This window comes from Nesoenas mayeri (assembly GCF_963082525.1).
Source record: "Nesoenas mayeri genome assembly, chromosome: 7".
NCBI classification, from domain to species: domain Eukaryota; kingdom Metazoa; phylum Chordata; class Aves; order Columbiformes; family Columbidae; genus Nesoenas; species Nesoenas mayeri.
Window position 1 is genome coordinate 34055814 of NC_137551.1, and position 27435 is coordinate 34083248.

General features: G+C 45.0%; 1 protein-coding gene across 1 annotated transcript in view; it reads left to right on the forward strand.

The window, feature by feature from the left end:
• The window catches only part of GRK5 (G protein-coupled receptor kinase 5), a gene marked incomplete at its 5' end in the record, with an annotated part of 162648 nt that overhangs the window by 43831 nt on the left and 91382 nt on the right, over positions 1–27435 (forward strand). Inside the window, one exon of the mRNA XM_080347887.1 lies at positions 26312–26407. Within this exon, the coding sequence (XP_080204013.1) occupies positions 26312–26407 (96 nt within the window). The remainder of the gene's footprint in view (positions 1–26311; positions 26408–27435) is intronic.

Below are 27435 nucleotides of genomic sequence, written 5' to 3' on the forward strand. Positions count from 1 at the left end.
TGAAAGAGTTGTTTCTTGGCTGCACAGTGCTACACTTCACTCTCTGATATATGGCAACAGAGGACAATGAGTCTTAATTTAAGCATCTGGCTTTTGAAGGCCTCAGACGTTCATGTGGTTCACAGAAAGGATTTTCATGGTCGGTACCTGCTAGCCCCTGACCAGTGTGGGGTGGCCAGCTCTGCCATTTGAAACTTTATCTTCTGCATAGCGGGTATTCGAATGCGGTCTTCACTTTGCAGCAGGCACATAGAATCATAGAACAGTTTGGGTTGAAGGGACCTTCAGAGCTCATCCAGTGCCCCCCCTGCCATGAGCAGGGACATCTTCACCAGCTCAGGTTGCTCAGAGCCCCGTCCAGCCTGGCCTGGGATGTCTCCAGGGATGGTTCATCCACCACCTCTCTGGGCAACCTGGGCCAGGACTTTACCACCTCAATTGTAGAAAATTTCTTCCTCATGTCTGGCGTGAATCTCCCCTCTTCTCATTTAAAACCATCACCCCTTGTCCTGTTGTAACAGGCCCTTCTAAAAAGTCTGTCCTCATCTTTCTTATCGGCTCCTTTTAAGTACTGAAAGGCTTCAATAAGGTCTCATGGCGTGGACCAGTGCGTCAGGAGAGAAGCTGGGGAAGCCCAATGGGAAATGCCTGACCCTGCTAAGAGTTGCAGTGCTTAGAATGCAAAGAGAAGAGAACTGGAATAGAAAAAGTGTAACCTGGTGAATCATGTTACTTATGGGATTTCCTTAAATCAAGGAGGAACCCATTTGACACCCTGTTCCTTCAGCTGTCACTGTCTGATTGGGAAACATGGTCTTACCTATGGCTGAAGTGCTTTTAAAGCAGAATAAAAATGCGGGGATGGGTACAACGTGGATTCAAAGCTTTGCATCCCTGGATCTGTGCTGTGTTTGTCCAGCCCCAAGGAACAAATCAGAGAAGCCGCAGGGCTGCTCTGCTGCAGTGTGCCCGGAGCAGAGGTTTCTAATGGCTGAGGTGCAAGAAGATCAAGTCTGGAAGAGATGATGCTGTGCTGCTGTGGGGGCTCCGTGCTCTCCTAAGATCTCCATATATGAGGGAGATTTTTCCACGGGGAGGCAAGCCAGGTTTTGGGCAGCTCCTTCCCATGCAGCGGGGCTGGCCTTGGATTTCAAAATATTAAAAACATTCGTCTTTTATTTCTGTCGCTGTTCAATATTATGGGAAAAGATGTTATCACAGCTAATCCGTGCGGTGTCTGTGGAATTTCTTGGCCTGTGAGGGTTTATATTGCATTCATGTATTCCATGAATTGGGCACAGGTTTTGCTTCCGAAAGCAGTAGTTTTTTTCAAGGGCATCCCAATGAGATGAAAGTGTGGTCACGGACAGAAACCGCAGCGTCAGACTACGGTCTTGAGGATGTTTTGGATGGCTCTATATTTTAATTCTTGATTTCCCCTGGCATCTAGACAACCAGCAATTTATGTGAAATCCTAAGGGGAGGGGAAAAAAGGAGAACTTGAGGAAATGCCTTAATTTAATTGATCAGAATATTTTGGAAATTCATATGCGCTCTTTTTTTTTTAAAAAAAGAGGTAACTAGAGAGTAGAAAAAATACTGCATAAAATCATACTGAAGCTTTAACATCACATTTTTCCTTCTTGTTTCAGCCTTTTAAATGTATTCCAACATGCTGAAAAGGAAAAAGCAATACTTAATGGCTGAAAAAAATGAATACATAAGAGCAGTCAACCGGGGAAACTCACTGCTGCAGCTTTTTGTCAGGAAGTCGTATTTCCTTAGGAAGATTTTGAAAAACCTTGGTGCTATCACGACTTATAAAGTTTGTGCTTTTGCGTAGGAAGAGTAAGAAAATGAAAATGAGATCTTGTACTTCAGGATATGATCTATCATTTATCTCTTCCCCAGCTTCGTATTAAACACTTCAGTAGGAATTTTCAGACTCTGTTTTCTGAAGTATCAAGCAGAAACACTGAACGAATGTTGTGATTGAGGCTGAGAAACCTTAACCAATAACTTGCAGCTGGGTACGTGAGTCATCTGAAAACCACACCGGCATTGTCTTACGCATATCAGAGCTGATCATTTACTATCTTTTTCTAACATACCTGCCCCACTCTATCTGGGCTGGAGGAAAACAGGAACCAGGAGACTCTCAGCTGTCAATGAGTATCTTGTTCCTTCCTTTGTAATGCCAAAAAGTTTATGAATGAGCTTTGACCCTGAAGTAGGCTGAGCTGCGAAGGACCTCATTGATGTTTATCAATATATAAAGGGTGAGTGTCAGGAGGATGGAGCCAGGCTCTTCTCGGTGGCAAACAATGATAGGACAAGGGGCAATGGGTGCAAACTGGAACACAGGAGGTTCCACTTACATTTGAGAAGAAACTTCTTCTCAGTGAGGGTGGCAGAGCCTGGCCCAGGCTGCCCAGGGGGGTTGTGGAGTCTCCTTCTCTGCAGACATTCCAACCCGCCTGGACACCTTCCTGTGTAACCTCATCTGGGTGTTCCTGCTCCATGGAGGGATTGCACTGGATGATCTTTCGAGGTCCCTTCCAATCCCTGACATTCTGTGATTCTGTGACCTTTATAAGTTTCTGTCCATTCATATTTCATTCACAGTGTTCACCTTATGTAAGGTATGGGATTTTTTTTCGCTTTGTGGAATATAGTTAATCCATAAGCCCATAAACCAGCCGTATGCCCTGGTCCCTACAGATTCTGACAACACATGGCGGGTTCACTGTGCTGGTTGTAACATCAGAAAGTCCAGGAGGTCAGACTGAAGATTCACCTTTTGTCTGGGCCTCCTCACTCAAGCTTTAAGTGTACAGTCACTAATATTCCTTAAATTCTGTAATGTGATATGCCATGTATGCAGACGAGCATCACTTTCTTCAGGGGTCCTACCTGGACCTCATGTACAGAAGTTTCTAGTACAATGTTGCACCAGCTATAGCAGTCCAGCCATGAAAATCACCGACTGTACCTGCTGGCTTACTGACAGCATTCCTTCCCTCCGGATTTTGCTACAGGAACTGGCATTTAGCTGTTATACATCCACCTTTTCAAACCTATATTGTCTCTTGTTTGCAATCAAAACTCTCTAGTGATGTGCAGCCATTAATACTTTACAACACCTGTAAGGGTAGAATGTACTAAAATGAAGATAAAACATACCTGACTGATGCTGCAAAGCGGCACGAAAGTAAATGTGACACGGCATCGTGTGTGGGAGTACGGGGAAGCTTACACGCAAACTTAACTTCAGATGATCCTGGTTAAATGCACACCATGGTGCAATCGGATCGTGCCACTGGTTGATGTGATGATGTTTGTAATAACCAGCTTTTCTCCAAAAACCTGGTGTTTGTGCAGAGTGCTGTATTCTCTGGGTGCATTTCTGAGGGTGATGTGGAATGTCTAACCTGGGCGACTCGAGGTTGCCTCCCAGTTCTTGTGTCCCAGAAGAACCAGGAGCAGACGAAGCGAGGCTGAGAAGCGAGGCTGCAGAGGTGAACATGCCGGCAGGAGAGGCTGTTCTCCCTGCGCTGACTCTGAGCACGTCTGCACATGGAGCAGAGCATCATGCAAAGATCCCTGGCCCTGCACAGGCCATGTTTGCTGCAGACACATCCACAGCAGAGCCTCATCAGGGTGGCGTCGTGCCAGGCTAATTAGCGGGGCTCTTATCTGGTGCAGCTCCGCTCCCGGGGAGACCCCGCGCTGTGCCTGCCCTGCGCTGCGCTCTGTCCTTAGGTTATGGCTCACATCGGGCTCATCTGCAGCACTATGCTGAGCCACATACACATGCCCATTTTTTTTCTCAGTAAAGCAATGGTTAAGACTTGATATAACCCACCCTAATTTAACCCACAGGTCCATATCGCTTAAAATCTGCACCACAAGCAGGATGCAGGTTCTTTAAGAGCTCCTCGGAGCTCACAGGTGTGACACTCCATCCAGAGAGCTGGCAGCGACCCCCCTCCGACACGACCCTTTTGACGGCTGACCCGCTTTTTTCAGATGACGGTGGTTTTTGTCTTGCCCAAACAATCAGGATGGGCTCGCAGCAGAGAGCCCGGCGTGAGGCAGCTTTCCAATAGCCAGAACTCAGCAGCCGAATTTGTGTAATAATCCCAGCGGCTTTAATCAAGAGAGGAGACTGCAAGAGGCTTGTAAATTCCTACAGCAGAATTCCCCATCCTCATTCACAGAGCAGATCTTGCCTCCAATATGCTTATCTCCCTCCCTCCGTGTGCAGAGCCCTTGACGTCAATGGAAGATACGCTCTTTCAGGAGAGCAGAAGACTGAGGTCACACTCCGCCCTGCAAACGGGAGAATTATATCCCTGGCATTGAGGCGAGAAGGCTTTTGCACAAAAGCAAAAAGACCTGGAACAATGGCATGCATAGAAAAATAGAAAGGTAGGCTGCTTGCAGGAGAGATATTTGGAGCTGTATCAGCAGGCTGTAGAAGGATGCAACGCTCAGGTGCATTTAAAAACGTCCTGCTTGGCAGCTGTGAATGGTGTGGAGGCTTTTCATTTGTTCCCCCCGTACAGATGTGGAAGGGACGTGTGTCAGCGCGGCGCCCGAGCAGCGCCCACCGGCTGCGGCTCCCGGTGCGCCTCACCCAGGGCGCTGCATTCACAAACCCGCGGGTCAAACTCCGCAGCTCAGCCATCGGTGGCTTCAGTGGTATTTATAGATTGCATTACATTTACTAGCAGCTTTTACGAGTAAAAGGTCCTCCACATGGTTAAGTTGTCAGAGGTTAAGTGTGACCAATTGTATTTAACCTAATGATGGATGTTGCTATTTTTTTTTTTGCTTGTATTTGAGAAGACCGTGTATATAGGCTTAAGAATCTTTGAAGAAAATATTAGATTTATTGTTATTGTCAAATTCCATTTATAAAGCTGCTTTTGTTAAGGAAGCACTTTGCAGAAATTAACATTTTCCCGAGCATAAACTTTGGAACAGCATCCAGCTCATGCAAATGAAATATCACCATTTACCTCAAAGAACTGTTTATTCCTCCTTAGCAGTAAAGGAAGTGAGTTCCTAACTCTGTGGGAAACTTATTGCTCTGGAGATGAGGTTTGTAGTTGTACAGACATATACCATGTTTTGCCAAGGCCAAAAGCCACATGAGGTGACCCAAGGCAAAAGAGGTGTCCCTGGGTGCTCCGTGCAAGGGACCATTTCTTCTGCCGGACACTTATCTCCTGGAGCTGGAAGTCAATGGGTGTGTGGCTCGCACCACGAAGCCTAGAGTGTAAAACAGGTAGTTTGTATCGCTTTCATCCTGTCTCACGTTGCTGTTAATATTCACCATTTACCTTCTCAAAATATTGAGCCAATTAGAAAAAACAAATCTCTCTTTTGGTGAATGCCCGAGGGCGAAGCTGTAAGGATGTGAGTTCCCTGCGAGCCCTCATCGCCAGTGTTGCTTGGGACTCTGGGATAAGCAAAACCAAATTCCTCTCTGCTATATTTTACAGCTCGACCGAGCCACAGCGAGTGGCTGCTTTTGTCCAGCATCACAAAATGGGAAACTGAGACTGCGCAGCACTGGGGTGGGAAAAGCAGCACCCGGGAAGGAAGGGATGTTGGAGAATGTCCCCTCTGGGCAGATGGCGAGTGAAGGTCCTGGCTGTTGGATCAGCCTCTGTTGCTTACAAACCGCTAGTGCATTTATTGAAATGGTGGCTGTAATTCTGAGTGCGAGATACAAACAGATGTTTCTGGGCTTTTTTCCTTGTTAATTGTCAGACAGGTGAGTCATGGGAATTATTAAGAATAACGGAGACAGGACTGCTCCTGGGTGCTGCCAGTTAAATTAAGTGTTAATTTAAGGTCCTTCTGTTGAAATCCTACATTTTTATTGTTTGTGTTTTCTGTTCTGTGGTAAATCAAGTGGCATACTCTAAAAGTTTGCATGCGTGAGGGTGTATATGTTGGGTGAAATATATGAAGCATGTGAAGGTTTTCATATCAAAAGTCAGAAAATCTGCTATAATTCCATTTCTATGCCAGGATTTTCAATCCCATGAGTAATGAGAGCGCATCACTAACTTTAGTGAAGCCCTTTATTAAACTCATCTGATGGCTCAGTCCACCTGCTATTAGTACCGTTTCGTACATGATAAGTGGTCTTGCTAAGCCTTCTAAAATAAGTATAACAATCTAACTGGTGCCGATGGGAAATCCATCTTGTGTCTGGCTATGAGGAATAAATTATGCTCTTATACTGATAATTGCTCATGCCTGGATTTGAGGATTACCGTCCCACGATGGTGATTAGAACCCGTCTCCATCTTTGTGCACAGATGCTCCCCGTGATCCGCTCCAGCGTCTGCCTCGGCTTTGCCAAATTGATTCTTTTTGCCAAAGAAGGTAGACACAGTCTCCAGTTCTGCAGAAGCATTGCAAATGGCTAAGACCTGATTTTAATTCTGTACAAGACAGGAAACTGGAGAACGTATCTTCTGATGTCCTCTAAGTAGTTTAAAGAAGTATTCTTGAGCATTCTTGGTCGTTCTGAAAATTGAGTGCGTCTTAGAAAAACAGTGCGCAGAAAGAAATAGTTTCAGAAAATTCAGAAGTATTAAAAAAAGGTATAAAAAAATCACATAAAAATTAACAATAAGTATTGTGTGCTGAAGAAACAGAGATAGCTACACTTTTTTAGTTCCCCTGCGCTTCTTAACAAGAATGGTGACAAAGCAACGTAAGAAGTTGTGCTCTACGCCTCACTGCCTATTTTCTCACCCTCAGCTTAAAAATAACAGCTCTGTAGCACCTTCTGTTTTCTCGTGACGTCTACACGTACTTTATGAATAATCTTTAGGGGAAACGCTGTGCTTGGTCTCTGATTGGGATTTTCCCGTCTTACCCAGTGTTGACTTAACCCCGCTCGCGCAGAAGTCAAGAGTAAAACACCCATTGATTTCAGCCTGAGCAGATTTTGACTTTTCAGAAATGCTCAGCCATATGTGTTCTCGTTTTGGAAGTGTCATGTGGTTGCATTTGGCCCATGTCGTGTTTTAGTCACTCAGAAAGAACACGCGGAGTTCCAGCCTGTCCTCACCTGCCCTCGCGATTGCGAGAGCCGGGGGCCTTAGGGAGGTTTTGAGGGCCAAAAGTTTTGCTGTTGTCCTGTTTTGGGGGTTTGTTTGTTTGTTTTTCTTCTCATGTTTCAAGAAAACATATTTCTATTCTAAGACAAAGGGAATGCAAACATTTCCAGTTGGCTGTGAAAAATAAATCTGGGAAAAATTGTTTGAACTCAGCCTATATGTTTCATTCGGTGTGATATAATGCAGTATTTTTAAAGGGGTGAAAAATAGTTTGGAATCAAAAGTTAAACCAGTCTATTTTAACTTTATTGGAAACCTTTTTATTTTTCTTTAAAAAATAGTCATCAGAATTGACACATCTATGAAACATTTACTTATGGCTGAGTGGTATTTTCTGAGGGAAAAATGTTGCACTGAAAATTTCCTTTTGCTTTTAGGGCTTCCTTGTCTTTAATGTGCTTAGACCCATCAATATCAAAAGGCAGCTTAGGAAATGCTCTTGGTTCATGTCCTATGCTAGGAACTGCTTGAGGGGAAGATGAAGGGCTCTCACTTGAGATCGTAGGTAGCTTTAACTGGGATATGTATCTGCAGTGACAGTTCATAGCCTCGTATGATAATGTGAATTTCAGCAGCTATGAATTAGGAGCACAGCCCATTAAATCTTGTGCTCCTCAAGGGTAACGACACCTGGCAGAGGGGCTGGGAGAACAGACCCGTATCCGCTTCATCCATCTCACCTGAGCCCATCTATGATCACGAGCCGGAGCCTTTAGTTGCACAAAGTATTTATACAGCCTAACGCTTTGCCTAAAATCACATGAGAAATCAGTGCTAGAAGAAGGATTTAAAACTAATCCTCTCTGGATCTGAGCTTAATGTCCTTTCCTCTGGATTATCTTTCCTACTAGCATCCCTGTCCTCCCATCTGCTTAGTCATCTGTAAGGTAAGCCGAGCCTGCTAGGCAGAGCTTTTCTAGCAAAGTCTATAAGCAAATTAAGGAGACAAATGCAGTTAATCTGCGCTTTCTCCCACATTCCTTGTGTCCTGCTGTCACCACGTGTTCTCCACTGTAGTCAATGGGGGCTTCGCGCTGGACGTGCTACAGCCCTTCAGCATGTGTCCTCATCTAGATATGCCGGTTAAAGGATTTGCTGTCCCCATAATGTGACTGCACATGAAGATTTTCTGTGACTTTGTGAAAAATGAATTGCTGTCTTCATGTCACATGGCTGTCCTGGTTTAAACACAGTGGTTTGAGCAATGTGAGTTGGAAGGAGAGTCAGCTTGTGACTTTGAAAATGTGCAAATCACCCAAAAGAAATTTTTCTCAGACATGTTTATGGTGTTTCAGCTGAGGTTCCATGAAAAGTGCAAAAAATAACACTCCTGTGCCTAAAAACAAAGTCCCAAAACAAACAAACCCATAATAAAGAAATGCTTGCCAGGAGTCATAAAAATCTTAAACTGTGATTTAATATCCTGTCTCCCTTTTGTTTTAGTGGAAAAGGTCATATAGATGAAAGACATCTGCTGTTGTATCTCTCTTGGATTTCAGGGCAAGACTAACTAACTCCTATTCTTGGCTGTTTTTTGTGTCAGCAAATTGCCATGAATTCCTTCTATTCAGTTGTCTTAATGTGTCAGCTCTTGAAGAGACTGAACAGCCCTGTGGACCGTGATTTTAAATGCCGGGCTGCATCCCTTATGTTTTATTCTTCAGAGATGGATGCACGCTTGGGTCAGCAGTGGGTGAAAGATGTTCGGATGTGTCTGGGTTGATCGGAATGAGCTGGTGGTTCTGGCCAGAGCCAAGTCCTGCTGGCATCTTATGGTGAAACTTTGGCCATGATCAAGTCAACCAATGAAGGTTTTCTTCTGTGTATCACAGAGGACATCATCCTAGTGAACTAAGCATAGCCATAGCAGGAGGGTTGAGAACTGACACGCAGTTGTCCACACCATAGGGCAGTTTTTGGCGCAGTTTTGGCCTACACCAACTCCATACAGAGCTTAGTCACAACTTGGTACATGGACGGTTTAATACAGGCCAGGAACTGTTTCCAAAACCCCCATACTTACGTATCCTAGTTGTTGGAGACCCGATGAGAGGCCTGGATGTCCTAGACACCACACAGCTGAGTAGGCTGGTGGTGCTGGTTGTGAGGGTTTCCTGCTTGCTGGAGGTGTGCCAGTACGCAGGAGAGGATTTAGTGTTCACGGACCAGAGAAAGAGAGAAGTGAGAGGGAACAGGACATTGCAGTCCACTGCTAGAGGCATTGCGCTAAAATGGAGGAAGAGAAGAGCAACAGCTCCGGGCCCTTATTCATAGTGTTGCTTTCAGGAGTCAGAAGGATGTGGAGGGGTAGCAGTTCAGCTTGCAACAGGTCAGAGACAGAAGGTGGCATCAAAGGCTGGTGGATGTTGATAGTCAACAAGCGTTTTAAGGTGGAGAGAGGGTAAACCTCGAAAATAGAAGCAAGTAGTTAATGCTTGATATGCTAGAGATGGACAGAACTGGGGAAGACAGAAAGACAAGAGGTGGCAGGGCAAAAGTAAAGGAAAACAACTGGCCTGACTCGTCCTTACTCTTCGATGTTCTTGCCATCTTTGTGTTTTTTATTAAATCTATTTGAAATGTAGCCAGCTCTGGACAACAGTGCATTAACAGTCTTTGATTTTTCCTGGCAACTTCTTCTGTTTTTTTTCAGTAATACCACCCCATTTTGAAAAATGGGTCTTTCTCAGAAATCAGTTGCCTTGATGAGCAGGAAAATTGTGAGCGTCTGGAGCCACGGGGGATGAAACTCTATCCCTTGCTGAAAGCCAAGGCAGCATCCCCAGCGAGAGCGGTGGGCTCAGGGTGTCACAGGGAGAGCTCTTGGCTGCTGTACTGTGAGCTGGAAGCTCCTTGGGGATGGGATCTGTGTTCTTGAATTGCCTTGTACAAAGAAGTCTTGACTTTGTCTGCCTTCAGGCACTGCAAAAAAAACCAAATGTTACACAAGTTGTCCTGCGAGCGCTGGAAGTAATGAAACATTGGCGCCATTGGATTCTCTGGTGTCTGGTAAAAGGTGTCGGCCTTTTTTCTCACCAGGTCTCTTTGCTCTCTCCAGCTGCTTGTTCTCCTCCCGGTGGCAGGAAGGGTCTGGGCAAACCTGTGACAAGTCACCGACTGTTCGGTTGGTGATGGGGTCCACACCACAACTTCTTGTCCATGGTGCACGCAGCAGCAACCTGCGCTTTTCGTCTGCAGAGCCGGCCTGATTAAACCAAACAGAGTAAATAGGAAATAAACCATACTTTTCCCTCTAGCATCTAGAAGTCCTAGTTATCATAGGTCCTCTGACAATATCAACTTGGAAATATTTCAAGAAGAATAGGTCTGGTTTTACTTATTTATTTGTTTATTCTAATTAAAGCTGTGCATTTAAACCGTCCGTGATAATTTCTTTTCCCAGTTGTACGTGCGGAGTGTCTCAACAGGACCGTAAAAGCCACGCTAATTTATGTGAGGGCAAAATTCATCTTTAAGATGGAAAAGCTTTTGCTATTTTTTTGTTTGCAAAATGCTTTTGGGTCTCTAAGTAGAAGGCACCGCTGAAAAGCCAAGGGATGTGTTGGTTTTATTGTTTTTATTAATGCACTTTCAAAGCAACTCAGAGATATTTTACTTGATACCTGAATCCGAGGGAGTGAAGTGCAAACCACTTTGTCATTTACTAACACAGAAAATGTGAAACAAAGTGGATGCACCTTCTACTTTTTTTCCCCTGTCATTGCTTCTCTGCTTCTGGGAGATAAAGATTTATTTTTTTAATAGTTCAGAACACTGCCTTTTTAAGCACAAAATACGAAGAGTTTATGTTTATTTTTGCTGTGACTGTAAGCACTCTTCCAAATCTCGCACATTATACTCCCATGAAAAACTTCCCTACCAGGAAGCTCTGGAAACCAGCACTAACTCCAGAAACAATCTGTGCTTATATTTTTGTGCAGAAGGGTCTCCTAAATTGTGATCCTTATCTCTGCCTCTCTCAAGGGGCCGGTTCGAGGGCTTGCTGGCATGTGTGGCTCCCGATGGAATCAGCTGGAGCTGTAGGTGCTTGACATAGCGGGACTTGAAGCTGTTGCGGCTGAGAACCAGTTCTGCTCTTGAGACACTAGTCAGGCTGCAGGGCAATCACCGCCTGCATTTCAAGAGGGTTAAATATACAAAAGCATGGAAAATAACTGAAATTCCTGGTGTGGGAAGGCTGAAAGTCTAGCCCTTAGCTTGAAAAATAAATACCGTGTCTTCATGCTCACGAGCCACTTGTGTGTTTACTGGAGATGGAGGGAGGCTGTTAAGTCCTGTCATTGCATCAAAGACAGAAAAGACAACCAGGGTGACCCTGCTTCTCCTTCCACCCTGACAGCCGCTGTCCCCGGTTGCTGTGGCGCCGGCCGAGCACCGAGCCGTGCTGGTGCTCCACGTCACAGTCACAGAATCATTTGGGTTGGACTAGACCCTCATTGAGTCCAACCATAACCTAACCTAGCACTAAACCATGTCCCTGAGAACCTCGTCTAAACGCCTTTTAAACCTCTCCAGGGATGGTGACTCCACCACTGCCCTGGGCAGCCTGTTCCAATGCCCAACAACCCTTTATGTGAAGAACTTTTCCTTTTGTCCAACCTGAACCTCCCCTGGCACAACTTGAGGCCATTTCCTCTCATCCCATCACTTGCTACTTGGGATCAGAGACCAACCCCCTCCATGCTCCAAGCTCCTTTCAGGCAGCTCAGAGATCAGAAGGTCTCCCCTCAGCTCCTGTTCTCCAGGTCCCTCAGCCGCTCCCATCACACTTGTGCTCCATGTCCGCCGGAGGCCCGAGCAAAGGGCGGCCTGGACTCGAGGCTTCCTGCCGCCTGTTGTTTCTGTGACTGTTTCCCATAAGGACTGTTTTCGGACGGGGTCCTGTTTTTGTTGTAATTTTTAAACGTAATTTGGGACGTTAACTTCAGCCAGCTGAAATGATTTCCTTTTTGCCCCCCTTACTGAGGAGGTTTATAAATATCGAGTTACGCAGGAAGCAAATTCTCTCGTTATCAGATTGTCCTGTAGTCACTTTTCTTTTCCTCAAAAGCATAATGGCGAGCTTTATCAGTGCTCAGTCATTTGTTTCCTATTAAACACAAGTGATTGAGATACTGTTTGGCTCACTGGGAAGAGTTACTGCCCTGTTTTGTCTGTAAACCTAGCTTTAAATTAGGAGACACCTGAAACTGGTAGGAAGTGAATATGAACTGGGTTCGAGTTCCATAAGTAGACATCGCAGTTTCCCAGTGGGATGTGGTAAATAGCTGTCACCAAAATAATATTAATTACATTATCATCTCCCAGAGCAGTCCCAAGAGATGCTAAAATAGCACATGTGCCACTTGGGATTAGATGCTCAGACACCAAGATCAGCGTTTGCTGCTGCCTTGCTTTGCCCTGTGCGGAGCACACTGTGTTACTGGGGGAGCTGCGTGAGATAAGGAGGCTTGGATTTTCTGTGTAATTGCTTTAGGGTTTGTTCTCATGAGTTTAAGAATCAGAATACGATCTAAAGCAATAGCTAGATTTTGTTTTTCTGCCCCGGCACCCTGAAAGGAATGATAATAACAACTCAAAATATGGGTTTTGTAAAACACCTGAACAGAAAATGTTTCTTGCAGCAGAGACTGTGTCTTCCCTCAAGGTTTGTTCAGTCCGGAGTGACTCTCAGTGCCACACAAGCAGTGTGTAGACCTCATTTATCAAAATCACACCCTGTGCAACCGAATTTATACCTAGTGGTGCCCCTGGCATTGCGGTGCTGCACTGCTCTGCGCTGCCGGCACTGTCACAGGTGCCACGGGCTGCACCACAACTGCTGCCCCTTCTGAAGCAGCACCTTATAGACTTTTGCTGCAAGAAACTCTCTTAATTTTAGTGGGCTGGCAGGAGATGGGCTCTGGGTACCTGGCAGATCCCGGGCGGGCAGGGATGTCCAGGCAGGTCAGGCCACTCTCACCCCAGGACTTGCTCTGCAGCAGATCAGGCAAGCTGGAACTAAACTGGAAGTGCTGAGCCAGATACCTCTCTTAGTCCTTTCAGACTGTGTTAAGTCTTCAGGGAGACTGTTTGGCCCCATAGACCCAGCAGCCTTCCTCCCTTGGGTATTATTGATGAGCAGCAGAAGCAAGAAGCAAGCAAATGCACAGTTCAATCACAGCTCATCATTAACTTCTCCACTGTTAACTGAAGCTCAGCAAGCCGGATACACGTGGCATTAAAATACACCAGCCTTGGAGCTAGAATTGAATCTGACCTGATAATCAGACTTTTCTGTCTGGGCTAGAAAGACGTGAACCTGGTGGTTTGTTAGGGACATGCTGGCAGACACTTAAAGACAGCAATACTGCAGACACCGTTATAATTAGCTCAGTCGGAGACTGAGCACATAGATTTACTTGAAAACCAGTGTCTGTTCCTTGGTTGACGTGACCTCTGTGGAAATACACTGCTGAAAGAATATTTAGACTTTAGTCAACTATTTCAATGTTACACATCCTCATTGAAAGTGTTATGTATTACTGCTATTAATTAAAGATATCAGCATGTACCATAATGAGGGGAATGACTTACGACATACGAGGTCACTTTACCAATCTCAGAAACTGACTGGTAGGTTGTTACTGTGTTTTCTAAAAATCAGAAAGTGCTCGTTCTTGTTTAGGTAGCTTAAATTAGACACCAGAGGGGTTCACATCCATTCGGATGAACAGGAAAGATGTGCCATTCACTGCTTCAAAACAGCTCAAAACTAATATAACTGCCTTAAAACAAAGGGCAGCTTTCTTCCTCGATCCTACAACTCCACACAAAAATCTGAGTTGAAATGGGATTGCGCAGCAAGAAGAAAATAAGTAAGTAGACCTCATTCTTAACTGTGGAAGAAGTTGTTTCAATAGAAAAGTGTTAGCCAGCTTCACGAAATGTCACTAGCTGGATGAAACTGGTCCCCTAGTATTTCCTGGTTTTGTTACTGCTGAACAGGGGTGATATAGGACAATGAAAGAGGAACATTTTCTGGAGAGGGAAACATAAAGAAAATGTTTGCTTTTTGTAATATATTTTGGGTTTGTTTTGTTTATTTGTTTGTTGGGGTTTTTTTGTGTGTGTGTTTGTTTGTTTTTCTGTTGTTCTCGATTTTTCTTCAAAACAAGAAGAAACAAGCTCAGACTGGTTTTTATGGTGCAACTCACGCAACTCCAATTTAACATTGGTTTTTATTTTTACACTTGTTACATCCAAATATCTGGATCTGATTTTTTCATTTTTTTTTAATATAAGCAGACAATCTTTGTTTCCAAAGCGAGCAGGATAATCCATGGCTGCTCGACTGGGCCCAAAAGGTTCTGTTTAGTGCTGGAGTCAGCAGCAGTTTCCTACAATGAGTGGGTTTGACCCGCGCTGCTTTGACGGGCTGGGGCTGGCAACAGTCTCAGCTTCAGCCATCAAAACATCCCTTTGTGGCCAAGTGCCCTCCTGCTTTCTCTGAAATATCTGGTGTCAGTTTTAACAAGAGGGGAAACAGACGTTCGTCACCATTAATTCGTCGGACAATTAAACCGGTGATCTCTGACCTCCTGCCATTATTGGCTTTCAGACCCAGGGTAAGGACCCCACAGATATCTGTTCTCTGTCATTCCCTGTGAGCTGCCCTAGTGTTTTATTTACTGAGAGGCTTAGCTTTTGCCCACCACCAAATATGTATATGCTTTGTAATAAAAATTGCTAATAAGCTGTCCCAAACAGTGACATTAATCTCAGAGCGAGGATAACAGAAAGCAAAGGGAACAGCTGGCTGTCAGGAAAGCATGTGAGTGGGAATTATACATTTATTTAGATTTATGTACATATTAGAAGTGTCTGTCCCTGCCTGCCGCTGCTTTGGGTGCTTTGGACTAACTTGGGCATCTGGCATCTCCCTGAACCGTGGTCAGGATCTTCACACTGGGTGGTGTGGGATCGCTGTGTGGTGATGCTGTTGTCTTCTTGCTTCATCTGCCAGGCTGTGACAGCACCCAGGTTTTGCCCTCTCCTGGAGCATGGTAGGGTCATTGATCCTGTTCGCCTGTTTCCACGCTGCACTGGCTGGAATCAACACCTTGTTTGAATTCTGGCCCAAAGGGCTGCAGGGAAAGCAAGTGGAAGTGCAGGACTTTGTGAGCAATGAGGAAATAGTTAATCCATCCCTGGCACAAAGCTGCTGTTTTGTGTTTGCTGAGGTGCTGCTCACCACCAGCAGCTCTCGCGGTGGGAGGGAGAGGCGAGATGGGAACGGGCCAGCTCCTTGTATCATCTGACGCTTACGCCATGCAGCCTTCAAGCCTCATTTTTCAGTCGCTGCTTTTGAAGCACTTCATCAGCTAATCAGAGGAACCCTCTGCCTTTGCTTTACGACGAGTTTCCTCTTTTTTGTCTTCTACCTTCTAATTCTCTCTTATTTCTGCTTTTCTTGTTGAGTCCTTCAACTGGTAGCTATAGTAACATCCATGAATTAGTGACTGTAGTACACTGCTCCGACCCACTCCCCTCAATAAAGCTCTGCCGGGCTTTCAGACGCCTGCAGTGGTTTGGCATCCTCTGTTACAGGGGTTTCTCCAAACAACAGGGACAGGCTTCCTTAGCTTGGGAGCCGGCTCCATCCTGCTCACTATTTGCAGCTGCAACCCGCAATATATTGTGGCAGAAGGAATGAGTCACTGCCAGAGCAATCTGTTACATCAGATAATCACAGATTACCTCCATTAACCTGAATCCCTTCTGTAACCTTTTACAATAACGATCCTAGATGCTGACGCATACAGTTGTGTTACCATCATGTCTTGGGCTGTCAGTGATTTTTGAGGACATTGTTTTCAGGGGTTCCAGGGGTGATTTAGCAGGGTGCGACAGTGAGATCCGCAGAAAAGAACTGTTGGTACACTGATGGTGGGCAAGATGATGGAGGCAAAGCCAGGCTTTGTAGCTAAGTAAGGGGGAGAATTTGTGTGAAATGCGGAGTCAAGCCTCTTTGCTCATTTTTGCCCCCACTTTTTCCTTCCCCCTGTGGTCTTAACCCTTTCATCCTTCTGGCACTGGTCACACCACAAACTCCTGCAATGCCGCAACCTCAGTCTCCCACAAATCTGTCCATGGCCATTCGCATCAGCCCTGTGCATCCTCTTCCACCCCTGCCATACTATTTACTAACTACTTTTTTCTTCCAAAGCCGAAGCATGTGCCAGCACCTTTTCCTCTCTGCCAGCCAGTCACTGCAGCTGTAACCAGGCATTTCAAGGTGATTTCAGCCCCCTCTCCACATTTCCTCCATGGCGTATGTCATATAGCTGGGATTAATCTTTGCTTTACACACACATCTGCAGGTGAGAATCTGGCATGGCGCTCAGCCAAAGAGAGCCAGGAAGATGGGCAGGTTCGTTGTCTGCTTTTGTGTTGAAGAAAGACGTGGCAGATCTGATGCCAAACAGAAAGTAACCCAATCTAAGACACATTACAATGATGGGTTTTTTTCCTGGAAGCAAAAGGGCTGAAGTGTCACAGAAGTGATGTTCCTCTAAAACTGTTCTGCAAGCATAGCCCATACACTCATTCTCAGGAGGTTCCTAGCCTAATTTACACAATTTTTAGCTTGTTTACATCAACTGTCTGAAAAGTGTTGAGAGAAAAGCATTGATCCAGCCAGGCATCACTGAAGGACATGTTTTATGGCTGTTGATCTATCATCATGCACTGTGAGACCAATGTAATAGTCCTCTAGACCACTGCAAACATACAGAAGTGCCACAAGATATAAATGTACTGGACACCTGAAAACACTTCCGCAGTGCCCTCCTACTCCAGCATTTGCATCAACACCTTTGCTGGGCTGGGATCTCTGGTGGGATTAAATGTGGGAGGAGATACTGTGGTGATGCAGCGATTTGGTAGAGAATTTGCATTAACAGGTGGCACAAAGGGCTGTAAAGTCACTTCAATCAGGCTCTGTGCAGCTGAGACCCATGTGTTGCATCTCTAAACGTTTGGAGTCTGCCTGCCAGATGGCAGGACTGAGTTCCCAGGTGGAATCTCTAGATGCTTGAGGGACTTGACTTGCTCTTCTGCTTCCTCTGTGGGGACTCGATGCTGTTTCTGTCTTGCTTTTCCAGTGGCTCTTTTCCTGACTCAGACGTAAACCATCTCAACGGAAAGAGTGTGCTGTTATTTATGCACGGAAAACAAAACACATCTGGATTTCTGGGTTCTTATCAGAGCATCTCAAAGCTTTACCGGTTCTACCAATTAGGTGGAACTAATAAATCAGTCAGGCCTAATAAAACAGCCTGTCTCAAATCATTAATTTTTCATGACATTTACTAAAATTTTTTTCTTTAGCCCTGTTGGCAAGTCTATTTAGGTGAGGGCACAAAACCAGCGAAGAACATAACTCTCAGAGCTTGGCTGATAGGAACACACTTGAATTTTCACCTCCCATCCAGCTGGATCTCCTCCCCATAGTTCAGAAATACTCCGTATAAAACTCAAATGTCAGGAGCACAGAGGCTAAGTTCTTTTTTTAGAGACTGCAGAACTATTTGCGGGAGAAAAAGCCCACACAGCTCTTTGATGAGGACAGAGCGAACCCACATCATTCCCCGATCGGGGCTGGGTTTTTTTTGTGTGTTCTCCCTGTAGAACTGGCACCAGAGTTTTCGGAACAGCCGAGCCTCATGAATTTGCCTGTAGCAGGGCCAGGTTTCCTTGTGTGTTCCTTCTGCCCCTTGTGCCATTGTGTCGCCAAACATCGGAATTGCGCCATGTGGCACAGCAAATCGACAGAGCCTTCTGAGACTTCTAATTGTTTCTTTCAGTGTCTAACTAGGACCCACAAGTCACTTGAAGGTATTTTGGCTTTAGGGGTCAGCCCTGAGAACATTTGGGTTGCTTGAGGAATGCCATGGAATCCAGGAGCACTACTCGTGCTACATGGGCAATGGGTGACACATGGACCGTATGTGGGTGTTGAGTTGCATTTGCAAGTCTGGGCTTGGAGGTGTTGGTTAGCAGCTTGCAAATGTCTTACTAAACCAGGTGATAAATATATATAACAGAACGGGCCATAAGTTTAAAAAGCCATTGCTTAAAGAAGAGTTAATATCTGGAAAGATGTTATCAAGTCCTACTTGAGCAGGATTTCTGGAGCAGGGATTTGTGTTTTTTTCTCTGGAAGAATGGGAAGCAGATCTCCTACGGTCAATGTAAATTGCAGCTGTGCAAATTAACTTAAGGGAACCGGTAAGGAATGTGGGAATTCAGATTCACTTGAACATTCAGCTGTGGGGAGGCCACGTTCCTTGTTTAATTCTTGTGTGCGTCAAAGCATGTGATGGTTGAGAACATTTCTGACAAAAGAATCTTCCTTTCTGAGAATGAACTTTTGTCAAAAATGAAAGGGTTTGCAGCAAAGTGTCTACTTAAAAGAAAAAAGGATTTGGTTTTTCTAGCTTCTTTTTGACAATATAGAAGCATCATTTTAACCGAGTAAAGAATGTCAATTTACTGTACCCATTTTGTTCCAATGATATAATATATCTTAATACCCTATTTGATATGTTCTGTGATAATGTTTTGACATTAGATAACTGAGATGACTCAAATGTTATCAAAATGAAATGATTTAATGTCTTTAAATCAGAATTTGCTAGAACTTTGAAATACTGACTCTCAGCTCTAGTTTGGAGGAAAACTCCACAGAGATATTTAGCATTCCTAGCAGGGTTGGTAATCATCCATACTGAAGTGTTACAGACAAATGTTGTCTGTTATCTACATCACTGATGGACAGAATCTCTTCATACTCTCCAGGTTCATACATCATCGTCTCTCTGTGTTCCTCCAAGAGACCTTAGAGGTCCAGAAACAGCTTCTAAAGGAGCGTAGTGGCTCCAGGTTAATTTGTTGCCTTATCTCTTCTGCTCTTGTTGCCGACTACAATGTCAAACGCTATCCAGACACCCTTCAATTGAAGCCATCAGCACAGTTCATCTCAACAGCGTGTTGAACCATTGAGTACATGTTAGCGCATTCCGAACACAACTAAACGGCCTGGATTGGTGCCAGTGGCCTAGTTTATTTTGAGATCAAGAATAAGAAGTTAAAATTTTGGGCTGTGCCTAGTTTTACTATTTTAGATGATAGCTGGTTTTATTTTTATAAGATTTACTGTTTGTTTTTCTAATAGATTGTAGATCTTCAGTATACTTTGCATCTTCTGCATTATTTTTGTTTGTGGTATAATAGCCAATAATCTGTTGTGGTTTTTTTTTCCTCACTCATCAGCTGCAGATAAGCACAATGCAGTTAAAATACAAGGCATAAATGTGAGAGATGCCGTAACAGACAAATTAAAGGTGATTACGCAAGGGAAAATTAAACTGCATCCAGGGAAATCACATCACCAAACAACTCCTCGTTAACACGCGTAGCAGCAAAACCTACACCCAGCATATGTGAACTGGTCCCCAAAACCCAAAGGCAACTTGTTGAAATAATCTATAAAGTGCATTAAAAATACCCAATGGAGGATGTAGGCAGACTTGCGTAGAGAATGCCACAATTTGATGCTCACTGGAGACCAACAGCAAAGATGAAAGGCTTGTTTTTGCAGTTTAGTTAAGATCCTTTCAGTGTGCCCTGACTAGACATAAAGGTAGCTTATGTAAAGGCTTCTTTATATTCCTAGACTAGTACCAAAGTGGCCTTGACATATGATAGCTGAGCCCTGAGGATCAGTCTTCAAAGACTAATCACAACTTCTTCTGTCCCTTTGGGGCGGTAGATGTTATTAAAGCATATTATTAACATATACATTATTATTAACGTATAAAATGTGTTATTGAAGTTGTGTTTCAGTCACTCATCAGTATTTACAGTACTACTTGACCTCTTTTTTAAATAATAGGTAGATATTCCTGCAATAAATATTTGTTTATGAACAGTTACTTCTGTAAGACAACATTAAGATGACTTTAGATGCCAGTTGTATATCAAATGTTTTGCCCTCTGGTGCTCTGGTAACCAGATTGCAAAGCCAGGCTGACTTTATTGGGAAAAAGCTTGAATTTTGCTTATGAAATTCCCATCTCTGCGGTTCTGGAGGCTTAAATGTGAAATAAATCTGCTGTTCATTTCCAAAAAGCAATGAGACGGTTTATTTGGCTTACGTATTTGCAGCAACATGCAGATGATATATGTGCAAACGTGCCGCGACAGCAGGGAAGATGGGCACAAAACCCTTATCACGGTGTCACATTTTGAGTGTCACATTCATCAAAAAAGGCTGCAGGAGATAAAGACAGATTAGCATCGATAGGAGGAGCTATGTAACGTGATTCTCTTTTGAGGGCATGTTGTGGACTTTTTGTTGTATCTTTGAAACCAGAGCCTCTAGGGGCTGCTTTGTGGAAGCATTGCATCCAGGTGGAGGGTGGACACCTACCTGCTTTTGAAAATCCAGCCCTCGTTCCCTTTTCCTTGAGGGGATGCTCCATAAAAAGGGTTCTTAATGGTCTCGTAAGTGCTTGTTTTAAGCACAGGTTAGTCAAGAGTATCGTCTAAAGTCTCATGAGGATAAAACAGGGTTCCTGGGTTTTTTTCTGCTTTCCCAGATGAGAAGGGCAGAGACCGAGCAGTGTCTTTCATTCTTTGAAAACCCTTTTTATTTGCTAGTACAGCTGAGTGTAGGTGGGACTGATATGAAACAAGAATGGTGAACCTGGGTGAATTTCCATGTGAAGCCGGTCTAAGGAGAGTGGAACTCTTTGCCTTAAAGGGTGGATGAGTTAGATATTAAAAGGTCTTGAGGAAAAATGGTGGGCTGATAAGTTTTATTCATGCTGTCTCATTAGGAAGAGACACTCCAGGAAAATAAGCAGTTCCGTGTTTAAAATTTATATTCTTTTCCTTCACAAATACGTGGTTAATCTCTGGAACTCACACCCACATGGAGGAAAAGTGCATTCAACAGTCCAGGCATTTGCCAGGAGTGTAAGAACAGCCTGAATTTAAATAGCATAGATTCTAAAAAAGAAGACATTTTTGGAAACCATACACCTTCCTGTCTTGTTAGCCATATCTAATTAATAGGATATGGAAAAAGCTCCTGATTTCCAGATACTGTAGAATTAGTTTTCTGAGATCTTCCTCTGAAGCTGCCTACGGTCTGTCCTGTACTAGACGGACCATTTGTTTAATCTAAAGTGGCAATTCTATATGTGCCATGTAGCTGCATGCTACATTCTCTCCCATTTCATGGGAGAGAGTAAAGGAAGGCTGGCAAGAGGAAGAGGAGAAAAAATGTAAACTTAATTTGAGTGGAAATAGGGCACTAACCATGACTTTTGGACTTTTTATATGTTTTGGAGTTTGTTTCACAGCTTTCCCGTGCCGTGTAATCAAGGCCTCGCAATCAGAGCGTGCAGAGCTCTGTTTTCTGTTGGGAAGGTCTTGGATGAGCGCCGGGCTACTCTTGCGAAATGGAAAGACACAAACTCTAGTTGTCCTTCAGTGGTCTGTGCATAGTTTACCTAAACTGTGGGTTAACTCGATTGCAGACAGTACAGTTGAAGGCGATGAAATGTTTGGCCATCTCGTGTTAGCCAGGCCTGGCAGCGTGCGGTGTGATGGAGGCTTATCAGCTCAGGCAAGGACGGAGCAGAAGTCTGAAGCCAGCTTAGCCGGGCTGAAAAACCACTTTGCATGGTGGCAGGAGGCACGAAGGGAACACACTGCAGGCGAGATGCTGGGATGAATTCACCCATCGTTATGTTTTACTCCGTGTTATGAAATATCTTGAATCAGCAGAGCAGGAGCGTGGCTTGGTCCTGTTGTTAGCAGGATTAAGACGCTTCTTGGCTCCTTGGCTTCAGCTCATTCCACTATCTTTGATTTCTTGTGTCATTTTGGACAAGACAATTAATATCTCACTGGCTTAACAACATACAGGTGCTTTCCTACCTCCTTTAGATGTTAAGAGAGTAAGTATATCCTGAATAACGAAGGCAAAAAAGTAGGCACCTTAGGTTAAGAGTGACTCCTCCTCACAAAGGTTTAATGTGTGTGCCTCTGGTTATGTCTCTCTCCTTGCACACAGGGATCAGAGCTGGATTTTCCATCTGGCGTTACAAGATGATATGGAAAATGACATGTATTTTTCAGTAGGTAGGATGTCAAGCAAATACCTTTGTTTCCTGTAGGACTGGTTGACAGCTTAGAGAATTGGCTTCAATCCTCGGTTTGCAACTGCTGAGTAGTTAAGTGGATGCAGGGGAGTGAAGCCGAGATTTCCCGCTGTTGCTGGGAGCACCTTTTGTCATCATCAGCAAACCAAGATTTTAAAGCGGTCAGACCCTCTAAGACCGCATGATGGAACTCACATCTAAAACACGGCACGTCTGCCTGAGAAGCTGCCTTGAAGACGGCAAATCCTCCTGTCCTGAACAAATGGTGCAAGGGCAGCAATCAAGGCAAAGTGTGAAAAGCTTCCCTCTGCAACCTGCACAATTACTGACCTATTCAGAGAAACGTCCCCTTTTAGCTTTTAGCTCCACTAGACAATTTACCCTGTCTCAGCTGTCTCAGTGCATTAAGTCCTTCAGAACCCCTGGAATTAACATTTGGAGCCAGCAAACACTGCTGGCTCCACAAGAAAAGCTGAGAGCGGAAAGGTCAGGTCGATTAAAGCAGTTGATCAGAATCTTTAACATAAAGACGTCACAGGCAAAACAGTAACGCTACTTCACGCTCAGCTAAGAGCAAATGATTCATCAGGCAAGGCAGCTTATTTTTGGAGAATGGCCACAAAAAAGAAGGAGAGGAGAGGAGAGAAGAAGAAGAGAGAAGATGCTGGCTGTAGCAATCACGGTTGTAACAGGGGACCACCGAGCCCTTCTCCAGTTTTGATGAAAATTTAGTATCAGAAATACATCATCCATTGTAAATATATCCATATATATTTTACATTGAATGGATTTTTAAAACATTCTGGCACAGCTTAGCAGATTCATTTCATCTCTGCTCAAATCTTAGAGCTGTCATTCAGAGCAAAGGGCTATTTTACAACGCTCCACACTGCTTGATACTGCTAAAGATGTGACCATTTTGTGAGGTGGCTGGAGAAGCTGCTGTGCTCCGAGATCTCCAGTGCCTTGGCCTGGAGGGTGGACCTTCAATGGGTGAGGATGCACCAGTGTTGAGCAGATGCAACCTAAAGGATGCTTTCAGCTGGCTTACTCCTGCTGCCTCCTGCGTCCAGAAAGGACTGGAAATTGTGTTCCAGCAGCTGCCCAAGCAGCTCCATACTCCTTGTGGTGCCTGCAGTGCCCACTCGCACCTTAAAGGATCCAGAAATCCAGATGCAAACCCTGTGGCTGTCGAAGAGGGATCATTCTGCTTTGACACCAGCCCAGCTGCTTCCCTCCCTCCCTGCCCTCCCTTTCCTTACCATCTCTTCCCCAGTGCTAATCAATCTATACTTAATTAATTTAATTCCCATAGATGTTTGGCATCAGGGCAGAGAACTCAAAGTTTACAAGATAAATGAGTGTGAGGAAAAACATGAAGCAATAGTTCAGGAAAGAAAATGCAGCCAAAGAGAATGAGTGGTGAAGAAAAGGAAGCAGGAATTCCTGGAGAAAGGATCATGCACCGGAGGAGCGTGTGAAGGGAGGGGACAGAGAAGTGTAATTACGATGTGATGGGGCAGAAGGGCAGGAAGACCAAGGAGTGTGCAGAAGGCTCCTGGAAGAGAAGGAGAAGAGTGGGGAGTGGAGATGGCAGCCTGGCGAGCAGGAGTAGCTGTGCAGGATTGCAGGAGGGGGCTTCGTGGAGGAAAAAGCCAACGGAGGGCCCTTGGGGTTGCTGAATCCAACCCCTGCAGCCGCTGGTGAGCAGAGCAGAGCCTTGTGCTCCAGGAGTTGGTGAACAGATGGTCTCAGTGTCCACTCCAACTCGCAAAATGCTTCTCAGCACCTTGTAGCATACCTGGGACCTTCAGCATGCAAGAGCAAATGTTGTATGCTGTGAGAGGGGACTAGACTGCTTTCAGTGGTGCCCAGTGACAGGATGAGGGGCAACGGGCACAGACTGAAGCACAGGAGGTTCCATCTGAACATGAGGAGAAACTTCTTTCCTGTGAGGTGCCAGAGCCTGGCCCAGGCTGCCCAGAGAGGCTGTGGAGTCTCCTTCTCTGAGACATTCAAACCCGCCTGGACACGACCCTGTGTGATCTGCTCTGGTGACCCTGCATGAGCAGGTGGGTTGGACTGGGTCCCTTCAACCCCAACCAGTCTGGGATTCTTTGAAGAGAGCAAGACAGCATCTCCGATGCTGTGGCTAGAGGGATGGGAGAAATGACTTCAGCAACGATGTTTGGGAGGCGCTCTGCTTAGAGTTCATTATAGAGTTCATGTATAGGGTACATCTGTGTTGCATAATACTGCCTGGTGTGGAGGCAGTCACAGCGCTCCGTGCTTTGCTGGAGACTAATTCCTGGAAAGGGTAACATAGCTGTGCTCCCAGTAGTCTAAACAAGCTAGTTCCCCTGCAGCTCCTGCAGATATCTCTGCTCTACATTGCATAATGTAGACATACAATAAATTCCTGTCAATAAGGAGTTTAAAATAATTCAAGGCGAGCTCTGCAATGACGAAACCACTGGCCACCAAAAGCGAAAGAATAAAAGGTGCGATGCAGAAGGAGCACTCCTGCGTCAAAGGTTATACCGTGTGATCAGAAGCTCCCCAGAGAGTGCAATGCTTCCCAATTTTTTCCAAGACTCAAGTTTTCTCTGTAACATCTGCTACCTTTTAAGTCAACGCTCTCCTTATTTAGCCTGCAATACCGTGTAGTACCCAACACACCCTCAATCTGCAGTTGTGACTCTACCAGCCCCTCTACAGAATTATCTCAGCTCTGAATTAGTCATTCGACGTGCCAGCGCATGTAAAATAGACTCAAGTGAATCAGATTTTGTGTGCAGAGGCTGAGTTGCAGTAACTACAGTGACTGGGAGAATCTCAGTCTGCATCTGGGCTTTCACATGCAGGGGGATGCTCTTTCTCCCTTGGCTGCGCAGCTTCTCCGAGTGGGACAGGCAAACACAGGAGCCAGGGATGAACCCCCCTAAATCTAAAACTATCCTCTTAGGCTGAACTGCTTCAGATGTGAGTGACCATCTATTAGACATTGGGGGACAGCACACACAGCATGTTAGCCTGACTTAGGTTTGCTTGTAAGGCGCTGTGTCATCTAGTGATGCCATCAAAGAGCAGAGTGAGGTATGCTGGAAACGCTCCCGTTACTGGTCGGAGCCCCCTGCAGAAGGCATCCCCTGTGCAAGCTCAGATGTGGCACCTAGAGATGCCAGCGGTGCCTGCAGCAGGGTGTTCATGAAGCGACATTTAATGAGGGACATTCATCAGCATGGGAAGGCTGAGGGGCTCCGATGTTGTTCAGCCGGAGCTGGAGGAAGCCAGCCAGGCTGTTCACCTTGAGGACAGTCCCATTCAAGAAACCTCAGGGAAGAGTGAGAAGGGGCAAAAAGAACCCAAACGAGATTTTCTCTTCATGAGGGTATTATGTTAAATTTCTCCTATTGTTCTCCTCCTGTGCAAGCGGCAGTGACCAGCGTCTATATCGTTGGTGGTAGAATATGTGATGTGAGGGATGGATGGTGAGAATTGAATTTTGGCCTTCAGTTTCTGGAACTTGTTTTAGGGTGGAATCAAGGCTCATCCCAAAAACAGAAAGGGGAGATCCATGTTGAAAAGATGTGAGCTGTAATTTTACAAGGTTATTTGACTCGTGTGAAATGGCTGTTGGTCAGGGCAGAGATGATGTTGGAGATGCTCGTGAGTTCAACACTGTCACCTGAACTGGACCTGGTGGACCCATCTGAGCTCCCAACCTTTACCAACCTGGTCTTCTGCGAGATGCCGCCTCCTTGTTCTGTGTCAGCCCAGGCAAGCTCAGACTTGATCTGTACATCTACCCACAGCGTCTTGGCTTTAATTATAAATTATATCCATAAGAACTGTGAGCGGGATGCTAAACTCTGGATGGTACTAAGTCCCCAAAGCAATCTAATCCTGATATTTCTTTCTCTGCAGGGGGTGGAGGGAAACGCAAAGGCAAAAGCAAGAAGTGGAAGGAAATCTTGAAATTCCCTCACATTAGCCAGTGTGAAGATCTCCGGAGAACAATAGGTAAGAGCCTTTTCCTTTCTTTGGAAGTATTGCCTAAATAAAACGCGCTTTCAAAACTGATTCAGCAGAACGGCATTAAAGGTACTCATCATTGAGTGAAATCAGTTCAGAGGGAGGCATGCAATGCAAAACATCTCCCAGGCCCTTTGCTTGGTGTTCATGGGCTCTGGGAGACAAAGGGACTTCACCGTTAATACCTGGCACGTGAGATGGATGCTTTGACTTGCTACCTACCAACGTGGCTGTAAAAGGACATTCAGAAATGAATCCCCTCATCACATCCTGCATTCCCTGGTAATAACGAGCTCTTTATCAGGGAGGAAATGAGACTTGATGAAAGCAGAGAGATTACTGATGTAGTGGAAGGTTAATATTAATTATACTCTGGATGTGATGTTCGAAGCGGCAGCCACTGCCCTCAGCCTGCCAGGTTTGCTCAGCAGTATCATCCTCTGTTCGCAACACCACTTCATGTCGTTTTTTTATAGGATGTGTACATTTAAAAAAAAAAATAACTTTGTTTTACTGATGTGGGCCAAACACAGATTAGGAAGGGAGCTTGCAGCGGCCGTTTCCATAACACATAATTTCTCTTGCTCGTACCTGCCAAAATGCAGCATTCTTTTGACCACTGCCTTGGCAGACAAGTCTAGCAGCTATCTCCTTGTCAATTCCCCACTGGAAAGGCAGTATTATTGATCTCACCACAAAAGGTTAACTCCAGCAGCTGAGGCTCCTTTTCTCCCCCACACTGACATAAAATCCAGCCACTGGCAATGAATGAATGAAAGGCAAGAAACTGCAGCAACTGAGATAACGAGCAGCATAATTTGTCTAACTTGAGTGAACTCCTGGGGTCTGAGTGACAGTGCCCTGGCACTGCCTATGTTCAAAATTCACAGTGTGTTTTCACAGAGAAAATATGTGGAATATTTTGAAAATCTTTTAATGGTCTCCTCATCTGCTGTAGAGCTACAAGGAGGTAAAGAAAGGAGGGGGAGGCGGGAGAAAAGAGTGTGGGTTCTCCC